This window comes from Vombatus ursinus, unplaced genomic scaffold (genome assembly GCF_900497805.2).
Source record: "Vombatus ursinus unplaced genomic scaffold, bare-nosed wombat genome assembly UNPS02014239.1, whole genome shotgun sequence".
Lineage (NCBI taxonomy): Eukaryota > Metazoa > Chordata > Mammalia > Diprotodontia > Vombatidae > Vombatus > Vombatus ursinus.
This window is the reverse complement of record NW_020954017.1, coordinates 109,948-125,522: the sequence shown is the minus strand read 5'-3', so window position 1 is coordinate 125,522 and position 15,575 is coordinate 109,948. Positions and strand designations below refer to the sequence as shown.

Below are 15,575 nucleotides of genomic sequence, written 5' to 3'. Positions count from 1 at the left end.
TTACATAATTATAACTTCAAACAGTGCAAATTCAAACACATTTCAGGAGATTCATTATTTGCACAAGTAAGAACCTAGCTGTATTTCTTAAAAAGTATTCTTGGGAGTCAGTGACACATTTATCAAATCAATGGTAGAACAATTATTGTAGTCAGTAAAAAATATAATTGATGATAAAAACATGAAAGAATAGAAAGTTTTCATTTTTAAAATGGGAGCAGCTAAGTGGCATAGTGCATAGAGTGCTGGGTTTGGAGTCAGGAGGACCTATCTTCCTGAGTTCAAATCTGGCCTCAGACACTTCTTACCTGTGTGACTCTGGACACTGACTCTGATTGCTTCAGTTTCCTCATCTGTAAATGAACTGGAGAAGGGGATGGCAAACCACTCCGGGATCCTTGCCAAGAAAACTCCAAATGGAGTCATGAAGATTCAGACGTGACTGAAATGATTAACAACAATAACAACAAATGAGAAAGTTCTTAGGGGTTACATGCCTCATCTTCCCATAAAGGAATGTACACAGTTTAATTTTATTAAGTCCCTTATGATTACTCTTTCATGTTTACCTTTTTATGCTTCTCTTGAATCTCATGTTGAATGTTAAATTTTCTATTCAACTGTGGTCTTTTCATCAGGAATGTTCAGAAGTTCTCTGTTTCACTAAATATCCATTTTCCCTTTAAGGATTGTATTCTCTTTTGTTGGTTAGGTTATTCTCGGTTGTAATCCTAGCTCCTTTGTCTTCCAGAACAATAAAGTTAAACTCTTTCTTTGATCATGACTTTCAGATAGTCTAATAATTCTTAAATTTTCTCTACTCAATCTGTTTTCCAGATCAGTTGTTTTTCCAATGAAATATTCACATTTTCTTTTTTTTTCATTCTTTTGACTTTATTTTATTGTTTTTTGATGACTCATGGAATCGTTAGCTTTCTCTTGCCCAATTCTAATTTTTAAGAAATTATCTTCTTTAGTGAGCTTTTGTACCTCTTTGTCCATTTGACCAACTTTGTTTTTTAAGGAGTTATTTTCTTCAGTGAACATTTGTATCTCTCTCTCTCTCTATTTTTTAACATTAGGTCAATTCTGTTTTTTAATGTTAATTCTTATTGGGCTTGGGCTTAATTAGCATTTTTCTTTGAGGCTTTGGTAGCTTTTTTTTTTTTTTGCATTATTGTCTTCTTCTGAGTTTGTGTCTTTGTCTTTTCTGCCACAGTAGTAGCTTTTTATGGTCAAATTATTTCATTGTTGTTGTTGTTTGCTCATTTTCCTAGCCTTTCTTCATTTTGAACTTTATGTTAAAATTGGGTTCTGCTCACCTGGGGTGGGGAGGTACTGTGCCAAGCTTCAGGATTTTTGTGCTACTGTTTTCAAAGTTAGTTCTGGGGGCCTGCCAATTTTCAGTGCTTCCAAGGTGGTGTGACCCGGGGACAGGTGTGGCCACTACTCTCCTGGTCTGTGCTCTGATCTTTACCCAGGAACAGCTCCTGCTCCCCCGAATCCACAAGTGCTAGTGCTCCTCTTGTCTGTGGAACTGTGATCCAATACTGAGTATGTGTAATAGAGTTGCTAATTGGCACCAACTGCACACAGTGCCAGCAAAGGGTCCCCTGTAATCTCTTGCTGACAGTTGTCTGATTCCCCTTCACCATCTCAGGGCTGAGAGCTCCTGCAACTGTTGCTACTGTGTGCAGGAATTCTGGACAGGCCTCCACTCTGGTGTCATAGACTTCTTTTGCAGAACCTCCTAAGTTTTCTTAGTCTGAAAAAATATTTTACCCTGACCTTTTGTTGGTTCTATCATTCCAAAATTTGATTTGAGGCATCATTTTAAAGTGGTTTGGAGGGGAATATTGAGAGAGTTTACCTGGTCTGCTGCCTCAAATCCACCATCTTGGCTCTGCATCCTACTGACACTCTTTTGATGGACTGACATATGGATGAGGGATTAGAATAGTTTGATTTTGCCCCACAGGGAAGAACTAGGCAAAATTTGGCAGCCAGGTGGCTCATTGGATAGCGTGCTGGACCTGGAGTCAGAAGGACTGGATTTCAAATTTGATCTCAGATACTTCCTAACTGTGTGACCCTGGGAAGGTCACTTCACTTTCCTGTGTCTCAGTTTCCTTGTCTGTAAAATGGGGATAATAATGATAATGACCCTCTAGGATTGTTGTGAGGATAAACTGAAATAATCTTTGTAAAGCACTTTATTTGCAGACCTTAAAGTAATATATAAATGCTATTATTACGATGATGTTAGGACCAAATGAGATAGTGATTATAAAGCATTTAACATACTGTCTGGCACATAGTAAATGCTATATAAATGTTATTGTGGTGGTTGTTATTATTTAGGGGAAATGAGGGCAAAGTTGCCCTAAACCCAACTTAAGAATGATGACAGGAATAAATTTCCTGCTGATTAGAGCAGTCCCTAAGCACAGATGGTGAGCGCCTCCTTGGCTGGTCCTCAAGAAGAGACTGGACACCATTTGTCAGGTGTGTCCTAGTGGATATGGGTTTCTCTAGAGGGTCACTCGGGTCCTGTCCAACTCACACTCTGTAGTTCTATGATTCTGTAACTTACCCAAAGTCACACAGCATTTTGAACAATCAATGACCTTCTATGCTAGCTCCCTTACTGTGTGTGGGGGAGAATTTGAGGCTGAAAGAGGGAGAAAGGGTACATTCAATGTCACAGAGGTAGTAAGTAGCAAAGCTGGAATTTGAACCCAGGTTCTATTACTTCAAGTCTAGCACTTTTCCTGTTATGCCATGAGGTACTTTAAAGTTTATGAAGTGCTGTCATCAGGGAGGCCCTAGGCCTTCAATAATAAGCATTCTTATCCCCATTTCACACCTGAAAAAGTTGAGGTCCAGATAGTCAATCAGTCAGTCAACAAGCAGTTATTAAATAAGTTTCTACTATGTTACAGGCACTGTACTAAGCTCTAGGGATATGCAGAAAGGCAACAACATGGTCCCTACCCTGGTCATGAGAGAGAAGACTTGTCCAGGGTCACAAAATTAGTAAGCAGTTGGGCCTGGGCTTCACCCTGAGATAGGCCACCAGCATGGCAGGCTGCTGCCTTGGCATACTTGGCACAGTGGAATGAGCCTCCGAATCAAAATCAGGAGGCCCGGGTTCAAGTCCTGGCTCAGATACTTGAGCCAAGGTGTCTGACCTTGGCCAAGCCATGGAGGGTCTGGGCTTGGGGCTCTATAAAGGAGTCACAGGATCTGAGTTTGAATCCTGGCTCAGCTTTTTACTTCTGTGTATCACCCGGGGGGAGCCACTGGCTCTCTCTGGACCTCAGTTTCCTTATTTGTGAAATAAGGAGCTTGGATCAGAGGAATTCCAAGCTCCCCTCTAGTTCTTGATTTACCTTCCAATGGCTTCCCTTGTCCAAACTAGCAATTCTCAGACGTTTTGGACTTAGGACTCCCTTCTGCTCTTAAAAATGATCAAATATCCCTCCTCCTATAGCCTTTGTTTATGAGGGTTATATCTGTTGATATTTCCTGTTTTAGAAATTAAGGCATCTTAGTATTATTAAGAAATTAGTTTTAACCTCATGGACCCATGAAAGGATCTTAAGGACACATAAGGATATGTGGAACACACTTTGAGAACTGCTGGTCTAAATGTCAGTTCTCCCATCCATTATCTCGTTGAGCAGCTGGTGGTGCAGTAGATAGAGCACTGGACCTGGAATCGAGAAGACCTGAGTTAAAACCAGACTCAGATACTTCCCAGCTGTGTGACCCTGGACAAATCACTTAACCTCTGTCTGCCTCAGTTCCCCATCAGTAAAATGGGAATAATAATAGCCTACCTCCCAGCATTGTTGTGAGGTAATATTTATAAAGCCCTTTGCAAACCTTGAAGGGTTATAAAATGCTATTATTATTAATTTAAATCTTTTGTGTTTGTTCCTAACCTCTCTAGGCCTCAGTTTCTCTAAAAATAAAGGAGTTAGACCTCTAAGGCCTCCTCCCAACTCTAAATCCTCATGAGAATTGGCTGAAGGAATTGGGCACATTAAGCCTGGAGAAGGGCAGTGAGGTGGTGCAGTGGATAGTGCTGAGCCTGGAGTCAGGAAGACCTGAGTTCAAATCTGGCCTCAGACACACCCTAGTTGTGTGACCCTGGGCAAGTCACTTCACCCTGTTTACCTCAGTTTCCTCACCTGTAAAATGAACTGAAGAATGAAGTGGCAAGCCACTCCCGTATCTCAGCCCAGGAAACCCCAGATGGAGTCACGGAGAGTCAGACATGGCTGAAAACGACTCAATAACAACAGCCTTGGGAAGGAGTGGGGGTGTCATGAGAGTTGAGGGGTGTCCTGTGGAGGAGGGAAGGAGCTTTGATCTGCTTGACCAGAGGGCAAAACCAGAAGCAGCGAGGGGAAGGAACAGAGGCAGACTGAGGCAGAAGGTCAGGTCAACCTTTCTGATACCATGAGTGCAAAGTAGATGAGTCCAAGGTCTCATTCTGTGATCTATGGATTCACCTCTCTCCTTAAGGTTACTCCTCTACTCTAAGCCCTGTGCTCTGGCTTTAACCTTTTTGGGCCTCAGTTTCTGTCTCTATAAAATGGGGGCAATCAGTCTACGTCTCTCCTAGAGTGATTGTGAAGCTACCCCAGCTCTCCTTGTGTATGACCCTGGCCACTCGTCTTCCTGGGCCTCAGTTTCCTCCTCTGTAAAATGACCTCTAAGGTCCCTTCCAGCTCTTAGCTGTTGTGACCCTATGCCTGCTCTCCAGCTCTTCCAGGAGGCATCCCTCAAGTCCCAGATAAAATCTCCCCTCCTCCAGAAAACCTTTCCTGATCCTCCTTCATTCTAGTGCCTTCTCACCATTGATTCTTCTCTATCTATCCCGTATAGATCTCGTTTGTCCAAAGTCTTTTGCATGTTTTCTCCCCCATTAGGCTGTGAGTTCTGTGAGGGCAGGGACTGTCTTTGACTCTTTTTATCCCCAGTGCCTGGCACATAGTTGGAGCTTAATAAATGTTTATTGACTGACTGACTGTGGGCTGTGCGTGTGCCCTCTTCCCTGGAACAATGAGTTAACCTCTCTCCTCTTTTGTTCCAGTGATGCCATCAAAACCCAGCATCATCATGGAGCCTGGAGGTTCCATCATTGAGTTCCAGAGCTTGGTGAAGTTCACATGTAACCCCAATGAAGCGGATGTCAACATTCAGTGGTTCCTGAATAATGCTGAGCTCCCACTCAGTCCTCAACTGTCCCTGTCTTCAGATAACAAGATCCTCACCTTTCACAATGTTACCAGAGGGGACAGTGGTTACTACCAGTGTAAAGTCTGGAATTCAGTGGGCTTCCAGGAGAGTGATGGCATCAACCTGATTGTCTTCTGTGAGTGTCTCCCCTTCCCTCTAGGGACCTGATCCTGGACCTCTCATCTTTCCTCAGCAGCATGAGCTGAGTAGGTAGTGAGGTCCCCGTCATGGGGCTGATGACTTGTTAAGCATAGAGGAGATTTTTGTTCAGTGTTGGGATGGCTCAGATCACAGAATCTCGGAGCTGGAGAGAACCTCAGATGGGTCATAGGATCATGACATGGGGTTGAAAGGTTATCTATTCCAGTACCCTCATCTTACCTCAGAGAAGAAAGTCAAGGAGAAATAATTTCCCCAAGGTCATACTGGAAGACACACTGGCATGACAGCCAGAATTTTATCCCAGGTCTTCTGCATCTGAATTTAGCTCCAAGGAGCATCCACTCCAGCCTTGATCTTATCAGGGACTCCCTCGAGGATTTTGTCCAAGTTCCCCTGGAAGATGCTAAGATTTCTTTTGGTTCTGAGATTCTGGGAGATTGTGAGTGGCCACACCTGGGAGGTGACTTCAATTGGTGGCTGTTGCAAATTGCTAGGGATCACAGGGATCCACTGGAGGAGACCAGCTGCCCTGAGGACAGGGGTGCAGACCCAGGCATAGGCTCACCCTGGATTCTGAGTGCAAGGGTCGTCATCCAAGGGGATGAGGCCAGTCAGGAGGGAGTAGGGCAGGCAGGCAGGCAGGCAGCAGATCCAGGGTCAGTGGGGCTGTGGGCATCCAACCAAAGGGCATATTTGCTGTTCTTCACATGCAACATCCCATCTCTTATCTCCATGCCTTTGTATAAGGTGTCCCTGCTCACCTTGGTCTCTTGGAATATGTGATTTCCTTCAAAGCTGAACTCAAATGCTACCTCCAATCTGAGGCTTTTCCTCATGCTCCCCCACCCCTCATACTGCCTCCATACTGGCCTCCCCCTCTCTGGCCTCACCCCAAAGTGGTTTATTCAGATTCAGTCTCAGACATTTACTAGCTGTGTGATCCTGGGTCTCAATCATTCCATCTACAAAATGAGAGAGATGAATTTATTGACCTTGTAATTTTAAATTTATACCACTTTTTTATTTTATTTTTGTTTTTTGTTTTTTGGTGAGGCAGTCGGGGTTAAGTGACTTGCCCAGGGTCACACAGCTAGTAAGTTTCAAGTATCTGAGGTCACATTTGAACTCAGGTCCTCTTGACTCCAAGGCCAAAAGTCTAGCCAGTACACCACCTAACTGCCCCTATGCTGCTTTTTAAAAAAATAAATACTTCATATATGTGTGCGTATGTCTATCTCTATCTCTATCTATCTCTATCTCCATGTCTCTCCTTTGATAGAACAAAAGGAAGGTTCTTGAGACCAGACTGATTTTTTGTCTTTATGTCTATCCCCAAAGGGCAGCTAGAGGGCGCCATAGGGCATGGAGCGCTGGGCTTGGAATCAGGAAGATTCACCTTCATGAATTCAAGTACAACCTTAGCTACTTACTAGCTGGGCGACCCTGGGCAAGTCACTTAACCCTGTTTGCCTCAGTTTCCTTATCTGAAAAATGAGTTGGGGAAGGAAATGACAAACTGCTTCAGCATGCTTACCAAGAAAACCCCAAATGGGGTCACAGAGAGCCGGATATGACTGAAAGGACAGAACAATGAAAATCTATCCCCAGCTTCCAACACAGTGTCTGATGCATAATGGGGGCTTTATACATTCTTGCAGATTGATGGATCATAGGACCTGCTTACTTTTTCCAGGTGTATTATATATCACTCTTCTTCATGCATTCCATGCTGACCATGCTGTTCCCCACACTTGACTTTCAGTCTCTCATCTCTGCGCCTTGCATAGGCTTTCTCCCCTGCCTGGAATGCTCTCCCTTTTCACCTCTGATGCTTAGAATCCCTAGTTCTCTTCAAAGAGCACCTTTTACATGGGACCTCTCCTGCCTTCCCGTCCCCCAAATGTTGGTGTCCCATTGTACTCCTAGGAATTCTGCAAGATTTTCCCAGTCCTCCCTAATGTTAGTGCCTTCCTCCAGAGACTCTCTCCCACTGATCCTATATTTATATTTGTACCTAACTGTTTGCAGGTCGTCTCCCTCCATCCTTACTCTCTCCGTCCCTCCTTCTCCCTCTCCCCTCTCCTATCAGCCTGTGAGATCCTTGAGAATACAGACTGTTCTCTTTGGACTTTCTCTTTGTAGACTGCCTCTCCTTGCATCCCCCACACTTAACACAGTACCTGGAACATAGTAGGTGCTTAATAAATGATTGTTGACTTGACAGGAGTGGGAAAGACTTTAGAAATCATAGAGTCCAAGCCTCACATTTTGTGACCTGGCAAATCTCATCTCTCTGGGCCTCAGTTTCCATTGTCTCTAAAAGGTAAGGACTCAATGGGGCCTAACCTTTCTTCCTGCTCTACACCTAGGGTCTATATGTCATAAGAGACATTCTGCTGACGGCTTGCTCTCAGAATCTATAAGTAGGAATGATGGGAGGAAAGATGTAGGGAGATAGATTTTCTCTGGAAGTGAAGAAAAACTTCCCAAGAATTAGATCTGACATTTAAAGTTCTGCAAAGGACAGAGATGTTTGCTCAGGTAGATCTTGCTTTTGATTCCTTCCCATGGGGACATTCCAAGTATCACACAACCTCAGAGATCAAGTCCAGCCCTGACATTTTACAAATAAAGAAACTGAGGCCAAGAGATAGGGAAGGACTGACCCAAGGTCCATAAGCATGAGATGGCTAAGGCTGGGTTCAAACCTGAGTGGTGTGGTTCTATACCTAGTTGTTCTGGAGTCAGGAGACGTGAGTTTGAATTCTGCCTGTGCCACTTTAAGATCCTGAGATGCTGGTGAACCCTAAGTGGAACTGAGAGAGCCCTATATCTGGAATGAGGGAGGTGACAGGCCTGCTGGGATTCTGTGATAGGAAGGGCATCTGTCCACTTGTTCCCCACTCCCTTGGTGTGGGCAGCAGCAGATAGGGGACACAACAAGGCAGGGTCCACATGGGAGGGAGCAGATATCTGGGCCTGAGCAGGCTCAAAGTGTTGGGAAAGTATTGTGTCCATTGAGTCAAGTTGGGATGCCAACTGTCTGCTTTGGTGAGTGAGGATGGATGAGGGTGTGTGACTGAGGTCAGCGTTGGGTAAGAAGGACACACAAAATTGTTACCAAGGGCTCAGGTTGGTGTAATAATTTAATTCAACTCATTTGACCTCTTCCATTCTGTTTATTTCTATTAAATTCAAATAGATTAAATTAATTTCAGTTCAGTTCAATTAAATTCATATCAGTCCTCTTTAGTTTTTTTCTGATCAGCTAGTTCAATTCAGTTAGATTTATTCCAATTCAATCCATTTCACTTCCTTTTATTTCAATTTATATCAATATTATTTGCTTCTTTTCAGTTCAATTTGTTCAATCCCTTTTGACTAATTCCAATTTCATTCCATTATTTTCAATGAGATTCAATTAAATCCATTTCGTTTCAATACAGTTCAATTCCTATCAATTCTATTCATTTTAAAAATTCAATTCAACTAGTTCATTTCAGTTAAATAAGTTTCAACTAAATTCATTTAAATTGCTTTCAATTCAATTCATACCAATATTGAATTCTTATCAATTCAATTCATTGTTATTCAATTCAATTCTATCAACAAACTTTTTATTGGGCACTTACTATGTTCTAGGCACTGTGCAAACAGCCAAGGGCATAAAGAACAAGCCAACAATCCCTGCCCTCAAGGAGCTTATATACTAATAACATTGATTAAGCACCTACTATGTGCTAGGGCAGCTAGTTGGCAGAGTGGATAGTATGCCAGGCCTCAAGTCTGGAAGATTCAGCTTCGTGAATTTAAATCTGACCTCAGATACTAGATGTGTGACCCTGGGTGAGTCACTTAACTTTGTTTTTTGGCAGCTAGGTGGTGCAGTGGATAGAGTGCAAATACAGAGTCAGGAAGATTCATCTTTGTGAGTTCACATCTGGCCTCAGACCCTTAAGTAACTTAATGCTGTTTGCCTCAGTTTCTTCATCTGTAAAATGAGCTAGAGAAGGAAATGGCAAACTACTCCAGTATCTCTGTCAAGAAAACCTCAAATGGGGCCGTGAAGAGTCAGACATGACTGACACAATTCAACAACAACAAACTACCTTCTAAGCACTTGACTTATTTTATTCTCATACCAACACTGAGAGATAGGTGCTATCATTATCCCCATTTTACAGTTGAGGACACTGAGGCAGACAGATTGTAAGTGACTTGCTCAGGGTCACACAGCTAGGAAGTGTCTCAGGTCAAATTTGAACTCAGATCTTCCTGATTCTGGGTCCAATGCTCTATCCACTGGGCCATGATAACATGACTGTAAACAGGTTCAACATATAAGATAATACAGAACAGATGAAAGGTAGGGTAGGTTTCTTAGAGAGGAAAATGCCAACTGCTAGAAGAATATTTCATAGTTTTACTGAACTAGATAAATTTAGCTAAGCTCATTTTCCTCTTTATTTTTGATTCTTTGATACAAAGGATAATTGATTGGGTAGAAGAGGGAGGGACATATTTAGAAATGAAGATAATGTGAAAATAAAGGGTGATAAAATTTAAAAAAATTCATTCCTAAGTCATGGCTTGTTAACCATCTATCCTCTGAACCTTTTGGAATCTGCTCTCTTGAAACCTAGGGTACCCATCCAATTATGTAGGCTTCCCTTTCCCTTTTTGATTATGAATTCCCTTCAGTTAAAATTCATTCAGTTAATTTCATTTCATTAATTTTACTTAAATTCAATTCATATTGATTCTTTTACATTTATTTCATTATAATTTAAATCATTTCAATTGTGATCCATTAAATTCTAATTTGGTTCACTTTAACAAGTATCTCTTAAGCACCTACTACTTTCAGATTCTTCTGTGGGGCCAAAGATACAAAGATAGCTGACTCAAACTCTGTTCTTGGGGAGTTTGCAGTCAGATGTGGGGAAAGGGATGTATACACACACACACATAAACACACTCACTCACTCTTCAAGGGAGAGTGGGAGAAGAGCAGAGAAGGAAGAAGCCTTCACTAAATGTGGTAAGCAATCAGAGAAGAGAGAGAACCCCGTCCCTTATGTTGGGGGTGAGAGGGGAAGACTTCTCTGGATTCCCAGCTCAGTGCTCTTTCCTATGGGGGCCAGGTGGCGCTGTCCAGCAGGCAGCCGGAAATGTGGGCTGGGAGATCTGGGAAATCTCAGGGCCAAGCAAGCAGATTTTGGTGGCTCCACAAAGCATGACCATTAAGGCCCTGGCAGGGGATGAGGTCACCATAGGGAATCGTGGAGAGAGAGGATAAAGGAGGGTTAAGGCCAGGCAGGGCCTTGTACAATCAATACCCATACTGAAGAGAATGAAGAGCCTTCACATTCTGTTCTTTCTATGTAGATGGACCAGATCAGGTCACGATCACGCCGGATACTGGATCCATTTGGGGCAACATCGTTGGAGTGGAAATCAACTCCAGCCTCACGTTAAAGTGCCAGGCCGAGTCAAACCCTGCCCCTGACTATACCTGGTATTTGAATGAAAATTCCTTGGGGATTTTGGAGTCCCAGTACTCCATCTCAATGGCCTCCAGGAATCACGACGGGAATTACAAATGTACAGTGGACAATAGGCTGGCTGGAAAATCTGCTTCAGCGTCTGTCACAGTCAAGGTGGCTGGTGAGTCCTGGCGAGACCGCTTAGCCTAGGTCCACTCTTCTCGACTCAGAGACAGTGTCACAGAAGTCAGAGCTGGAATGAAAGAACAGCAGATGTCAGAGCTGGGAGGGCCCTTAGAACAGGGAATGTCAGGTTTTGGAGGGGCCTTAGAACAGGGAATGTCAGGGCTGGGAGGGGCTTTAGAACAGCGGATGTCAAAGCTTAGAACCCACATTATCATACGGAGGTGGGGTTGGAAGTCATCACCTCATTTTACAGATGAGGAGAATGAGTCCCAATGAGGGAAGGAGACTTTCCAAAGTCACTGTGCTAATTAGTGAAACTAGGACCAGAGCCCAGGCATCCCAACTCCCAATCTTGGGCTCTTTGTCCTTGACCCCAGATCTTCGCTTGCTTGGAGACATTTCCCCCAGTTTCCTTGGAGAGGACACTCCTGGCTTCCTTTTCCTGGGTGAATTGGAGTACTAGTAGCTGAGGCTGGTTTGGGCAGTAGGGGAGTGAAGGGGCTGGACCAAGGGAATGTGTTGGACACAGACTACTGAATTTGGATTCCGAGGACCTGCTTTGGAAGCCTGGCTCCGCTCTTAATCATCTAGGTGACGTTGATAAGTCATTCATGGTTCCAGGCCTCCGTTTCCTCACTTAGATAATGAGAGGCACTGGATGGGTGATCTTAAATCCCCCTGAGCTTGGGTCCCTAAATGCACCTTCTCTCCTTCTCTCCAGAGTGGGTGACCAAGCCCCATGTGTTGGCCAATACCACCTCTATCGTGGAGGATGAGGGAGCGGTGAGTTTTACCTGTGTTACTCCAGATACTGAGATTGAGGTTCAGTGGCTTTTGGACAATCAAAGCCTCCCAGCAAATGACCGACTGGTGCTGTCCCAGGGGAACCGGACATTGACCATAACCCAGGTTCACAGGGAGGATGCTGGGCAGTATCAGTGCACCACGAGGAACTTGATCAGCAGTATCAGCAGTGACCCTGTGCCTTTGACCGTGAACTGTAAGTGACCACTTCCGGCGCTTTGACCCAGAAAGCCTGAATTGCTTGTGATGGCTAACATTTTTGGAATGGATATCTCTGTTTTTTTTTAATACTGTCCATGTGACCCTGGGCAAATCTTTTCCTTTCTCTGTCCTTGAGGTGATGCTCCAAGATTATAAGTGAAAGGGAAGGTGCTGGCCTGCACTGGGAAAGGAAGTTTTTCATAGAGGAGTTCCTTATGTCAATGAAATCAGAAGTCTACTTCTTATCCTGTCCTAAACTTTTCTTCCTTCTTTCTCATTATATCCTTATTATATATATTCTCATTATGTATAATCTTATGTATTCTCATTATAAATATATATATCTTATACATATATTCTCATTATATCCCCATCTTTTATAACAAGAAAAATAAAAGAAAGAAGATGAGCAAGCTGTTTAAAAAACTAACCAACATATCGGTGGAGCCTGAAATTAGATGCGAGGTTCCGCAGCCACAGTCCCCCGCCTCTGGTAGAAAGGAGGGAGGCGCATTCCCACGTCTCTCCCCTAGGGGTCAAGCTCGGCCATTCCATTTGGCTGTCGTTGGTGGTGTCATTCTTTCCACTCAACCCGCCAGCTGTCGGTGCACATGTGGATTCCCCGGCTCTGCTTCCTTCTCTTTACATCAGTTTACAGAGGTCTTCTCAGTTTTCTCTGTTCTTGTCACATTTGTCACTTCTGGCATAGTAGGATTCCATCTTGTTCATGGACCTCTCTTTCTGTAGTCTGCACAGATTCTCCTTTGTTTCCAACTCTCTCCTACTACAAACAATGCTGCTGGGGATATTTTGGTGTCTTTTTTTTATCATCGACCTCCTTGGGTCAATGCCTAGCGATGGGATATCTGAGTCAAAAGGTTTGTTTACCAATAGACACGTGTCCTAGACACTATACTGGGGTAGGGGATATGAAGAGAAAAATGGAGCTGTTCTTACCCTCAAGATTCTCACATTCATCTGGGGGTGGGGTTGGTGATGAGAAACAGCCTGGATCTAGAGTTAAAAGGGCCTCTAGAGGCTTTCTGGTCCAGCTTCTCCATTTTACAGATGAGGCAACTGAGGCCCAGAGAGTCTAAGGTGACCTAACGTCGCACAGATACAATAATAAGCATTTTGTAAGCTGACAATAAACTTTTATCATGCACAGTATTGAACTAGATGATGGGTATACAAGAACAAAATGTTTAAAAAAAAGCCTTGTCCTCAGGGAGCTTATATTCTACTAGATCCCATCCCTCATGTCTTATAATTGGTCATGCCCCTGCTTTAAAGACTTTTCACCATGAAAAACACACTGCCTTCTTGGAGCCAACTGATTGTGCCATAGAAGGAAAGCTTCGAGTGTTAAATTCTTCACGCTGGACTAAAATCAGTCTCCCTGTAATATTTTAAGGTCTAAACATTTAATATTAAAAAGTTGTAAGCATATAATAATAAAGCATTTTAAGGTTTGCAAAGCATTTCACATATGCGCTCTCATTTGATTCGCTCAACAGCCCCAGGAATGCTCTTATTATCCCCATTTTACAACTGAGGAAACTGACGCCAGGGAGGTTAAGTGATTTGACCCAAGTAACACAACAACTAAGCGTCTGAGACAGGATTTCAGCTCAGGTTGATTCCAAGTCCAGTGCTATTGCGTCTAGGTCTCATTCCCACGTCCTATGTCCCAATCCTAATAAACCGGATCAGAGACTGCAGAATCGTACAGTGCTAATCATCTTGTCCAGTCACCCGATTTTAGATGAGGAAAAGGAGGCCTGAAGGGAAGGGACTTGGCCAGGGTCACATCTTTAATAGGGGGTCTAGCCGGGATTCGAATCCTGTGTTATCGAACTCCAAATCTAGCATCTTTCCCCTGTGTTGCCAGCACTGCTCCTGGAGCCTTTTGTCCTTGCTTCTCTCCTGTCCTTACAGATGGACCTGACCAGATCAATATCACTCGGGCCTCGGGGTCCAGCGCGCTCAACAGTATCGAGATTACTCTTGGCTCTACTCTGACCTTATTGTGTAGTGCTCCTTCTCAGCCAGAGGCTCAGTATCACTGGTCCCTCAATACCACCAGCTCATTGGAGCACGCTGGGTCTCTACTCACCATAGAGGCGGTGACCTGGGATCATCAGGGAACTGGCATGTGCTCCGCCTGGAACAATCTGACCCGACTGGACCGCTCAGCCACAGTCACCATCAGGGTGGTTGGTGAGTCCCTGAGCATAGCCCTCCTTGCACCTTCCCTGGGGTGCTGGGGAGATACAGAGCTCAGGCGCCTAGCCGCTTCTGGTCACGGACTGAGAACACAGAGAAAGGAGGGGATCTGTACGTGAAGTCCCAAGCCAGAAGTCACGACAAATTGAGGCACTTGCCCAGGCCCCCATGCTTTGGGGGGTACCTGTGATGCAGATGACTTGGTGGGTACAGCCTGTGATCTAACCAATCAGCGTCCCTATTTGCCCCACAAAGGAAGGAATGGTACTCCACTCTCAAGAGAGGATTCTGGGCCCTCATAGGTCTGGGTTCCACACCTGCCTCAGAACAGGCCCCTCACTGGGGTCCCTCAATACCCTGACATATCCCTGGGTGCTCACCCCTAGGACATGCCCCTGGCTCCCGCCCCACACCATAGGCTTGACATACTGTCTTTGGGACTCCTCCTACCACATACCTGGGCTTCCTCCACCTCCTGGGGATGTCCTAGACCCCTCACACCCTATAGGAAGCCTCTGCTTGTGGCTCTGGGCTACAAATCTGAATCCTGTCTCCCCGGTATGCCAGATTCCTCACTATCGTCTGGGGCCATTGTTGGTATTGTGATTGGAGTTCTGGTTGCTGTCGCTCTTCTCGCAGGGCTGGTGTATTTCTTGGTCATCAGGAGAAGGTACCCTCTGGAATGGGAGGAAGGCCTTGTTGCCTGGGGGATCTGTTCAGCAGCCTCTCTTGTGCTCTATCCCAGGCAGAGAGGGTCAGTGGGCTGCAGGTTGCATGTGGCATCTGGGGACCTGCATCCAAGTCTTTGCTCTGCACTTACTACCTGCATGACTTTGGGCAAGTCCTTCCAACTCCCTGTGCCTCACTTGCTTTATCTGTAAAAGGAGGGGGCTGAACTAAATTGCCTCTTCTCTAAAGGGATGCCCTAGGAGGCCAAGGACCTCTGAGGCACTGTTCAGTTCTCAGTCTTATGACACCCCCCAGCTTTGGGACAGACTGTATGATAATAGCTTCTGGTACTCTTGTTCTTTGGGGCTCACAGAGACTTGTCCTCACTAGGGTAGGTAGCGTGCACTCCGAAGGATGTAGCATAGATTTCATTCTCTTCCATTTTACAGATGAGGAAACTGAGGCTCAGAAAGGGGGTAGTCATTCTCCCAGGATCACACAGCCAGCACACAAGCCCAGTCTAACGTTCTTTCTTTACCATAAGACGATCCCTCTGGAAGTGAGGCTAGGCGGATAGGGTGGGGTATGGCT

The 15,575-nt window shown here is 44.6% G+C and overlaps 1 protein-coding gene across 1 annotated transcript in view; it reads left to right on the top strand.

Annotated features, from left to right (window-relative positions):
* Nucleotides 1-15,575, top strand: part of LOC114042018 (carcinoembryonic antigen-related cell adhesion molecule 20-like) — a 115,159-nt gene that overhangs the window by 7,533 nt on the left and 92,051 nt on the right. Inside the window, exons 3-8 of the mRNA XM_027860728.1 lie at nucleotides 5,105-5,386; nucleotides 10,801-11,079; nucleotides 11,806-12,084; nucleotides 14,028-14,309; nucleotides 14,883-14,985; nucleotides 15,061-15,152. Of these exons, the coding sequence (XP_027716529.1) occupies nucleotides 5,105-5,386; nucleotides 10,801-11,079; nucleotides 11,806-12,084; nucleotides 14,028-14,309; nucleotides 14,883-14,985; nucleotides 15,061-15,152 (1,317 nt within the window). The remainder of the gene's footprint in view (nucleotides 1-5,104; nucleotides 5,387-10,800; nucleotides 11,080-11,805; nucleotides 12,085-14,027; nucleotides 14,310-14,882; nucleotides 14,986-15,060; nucleotides 15,153-15,575) is intronic.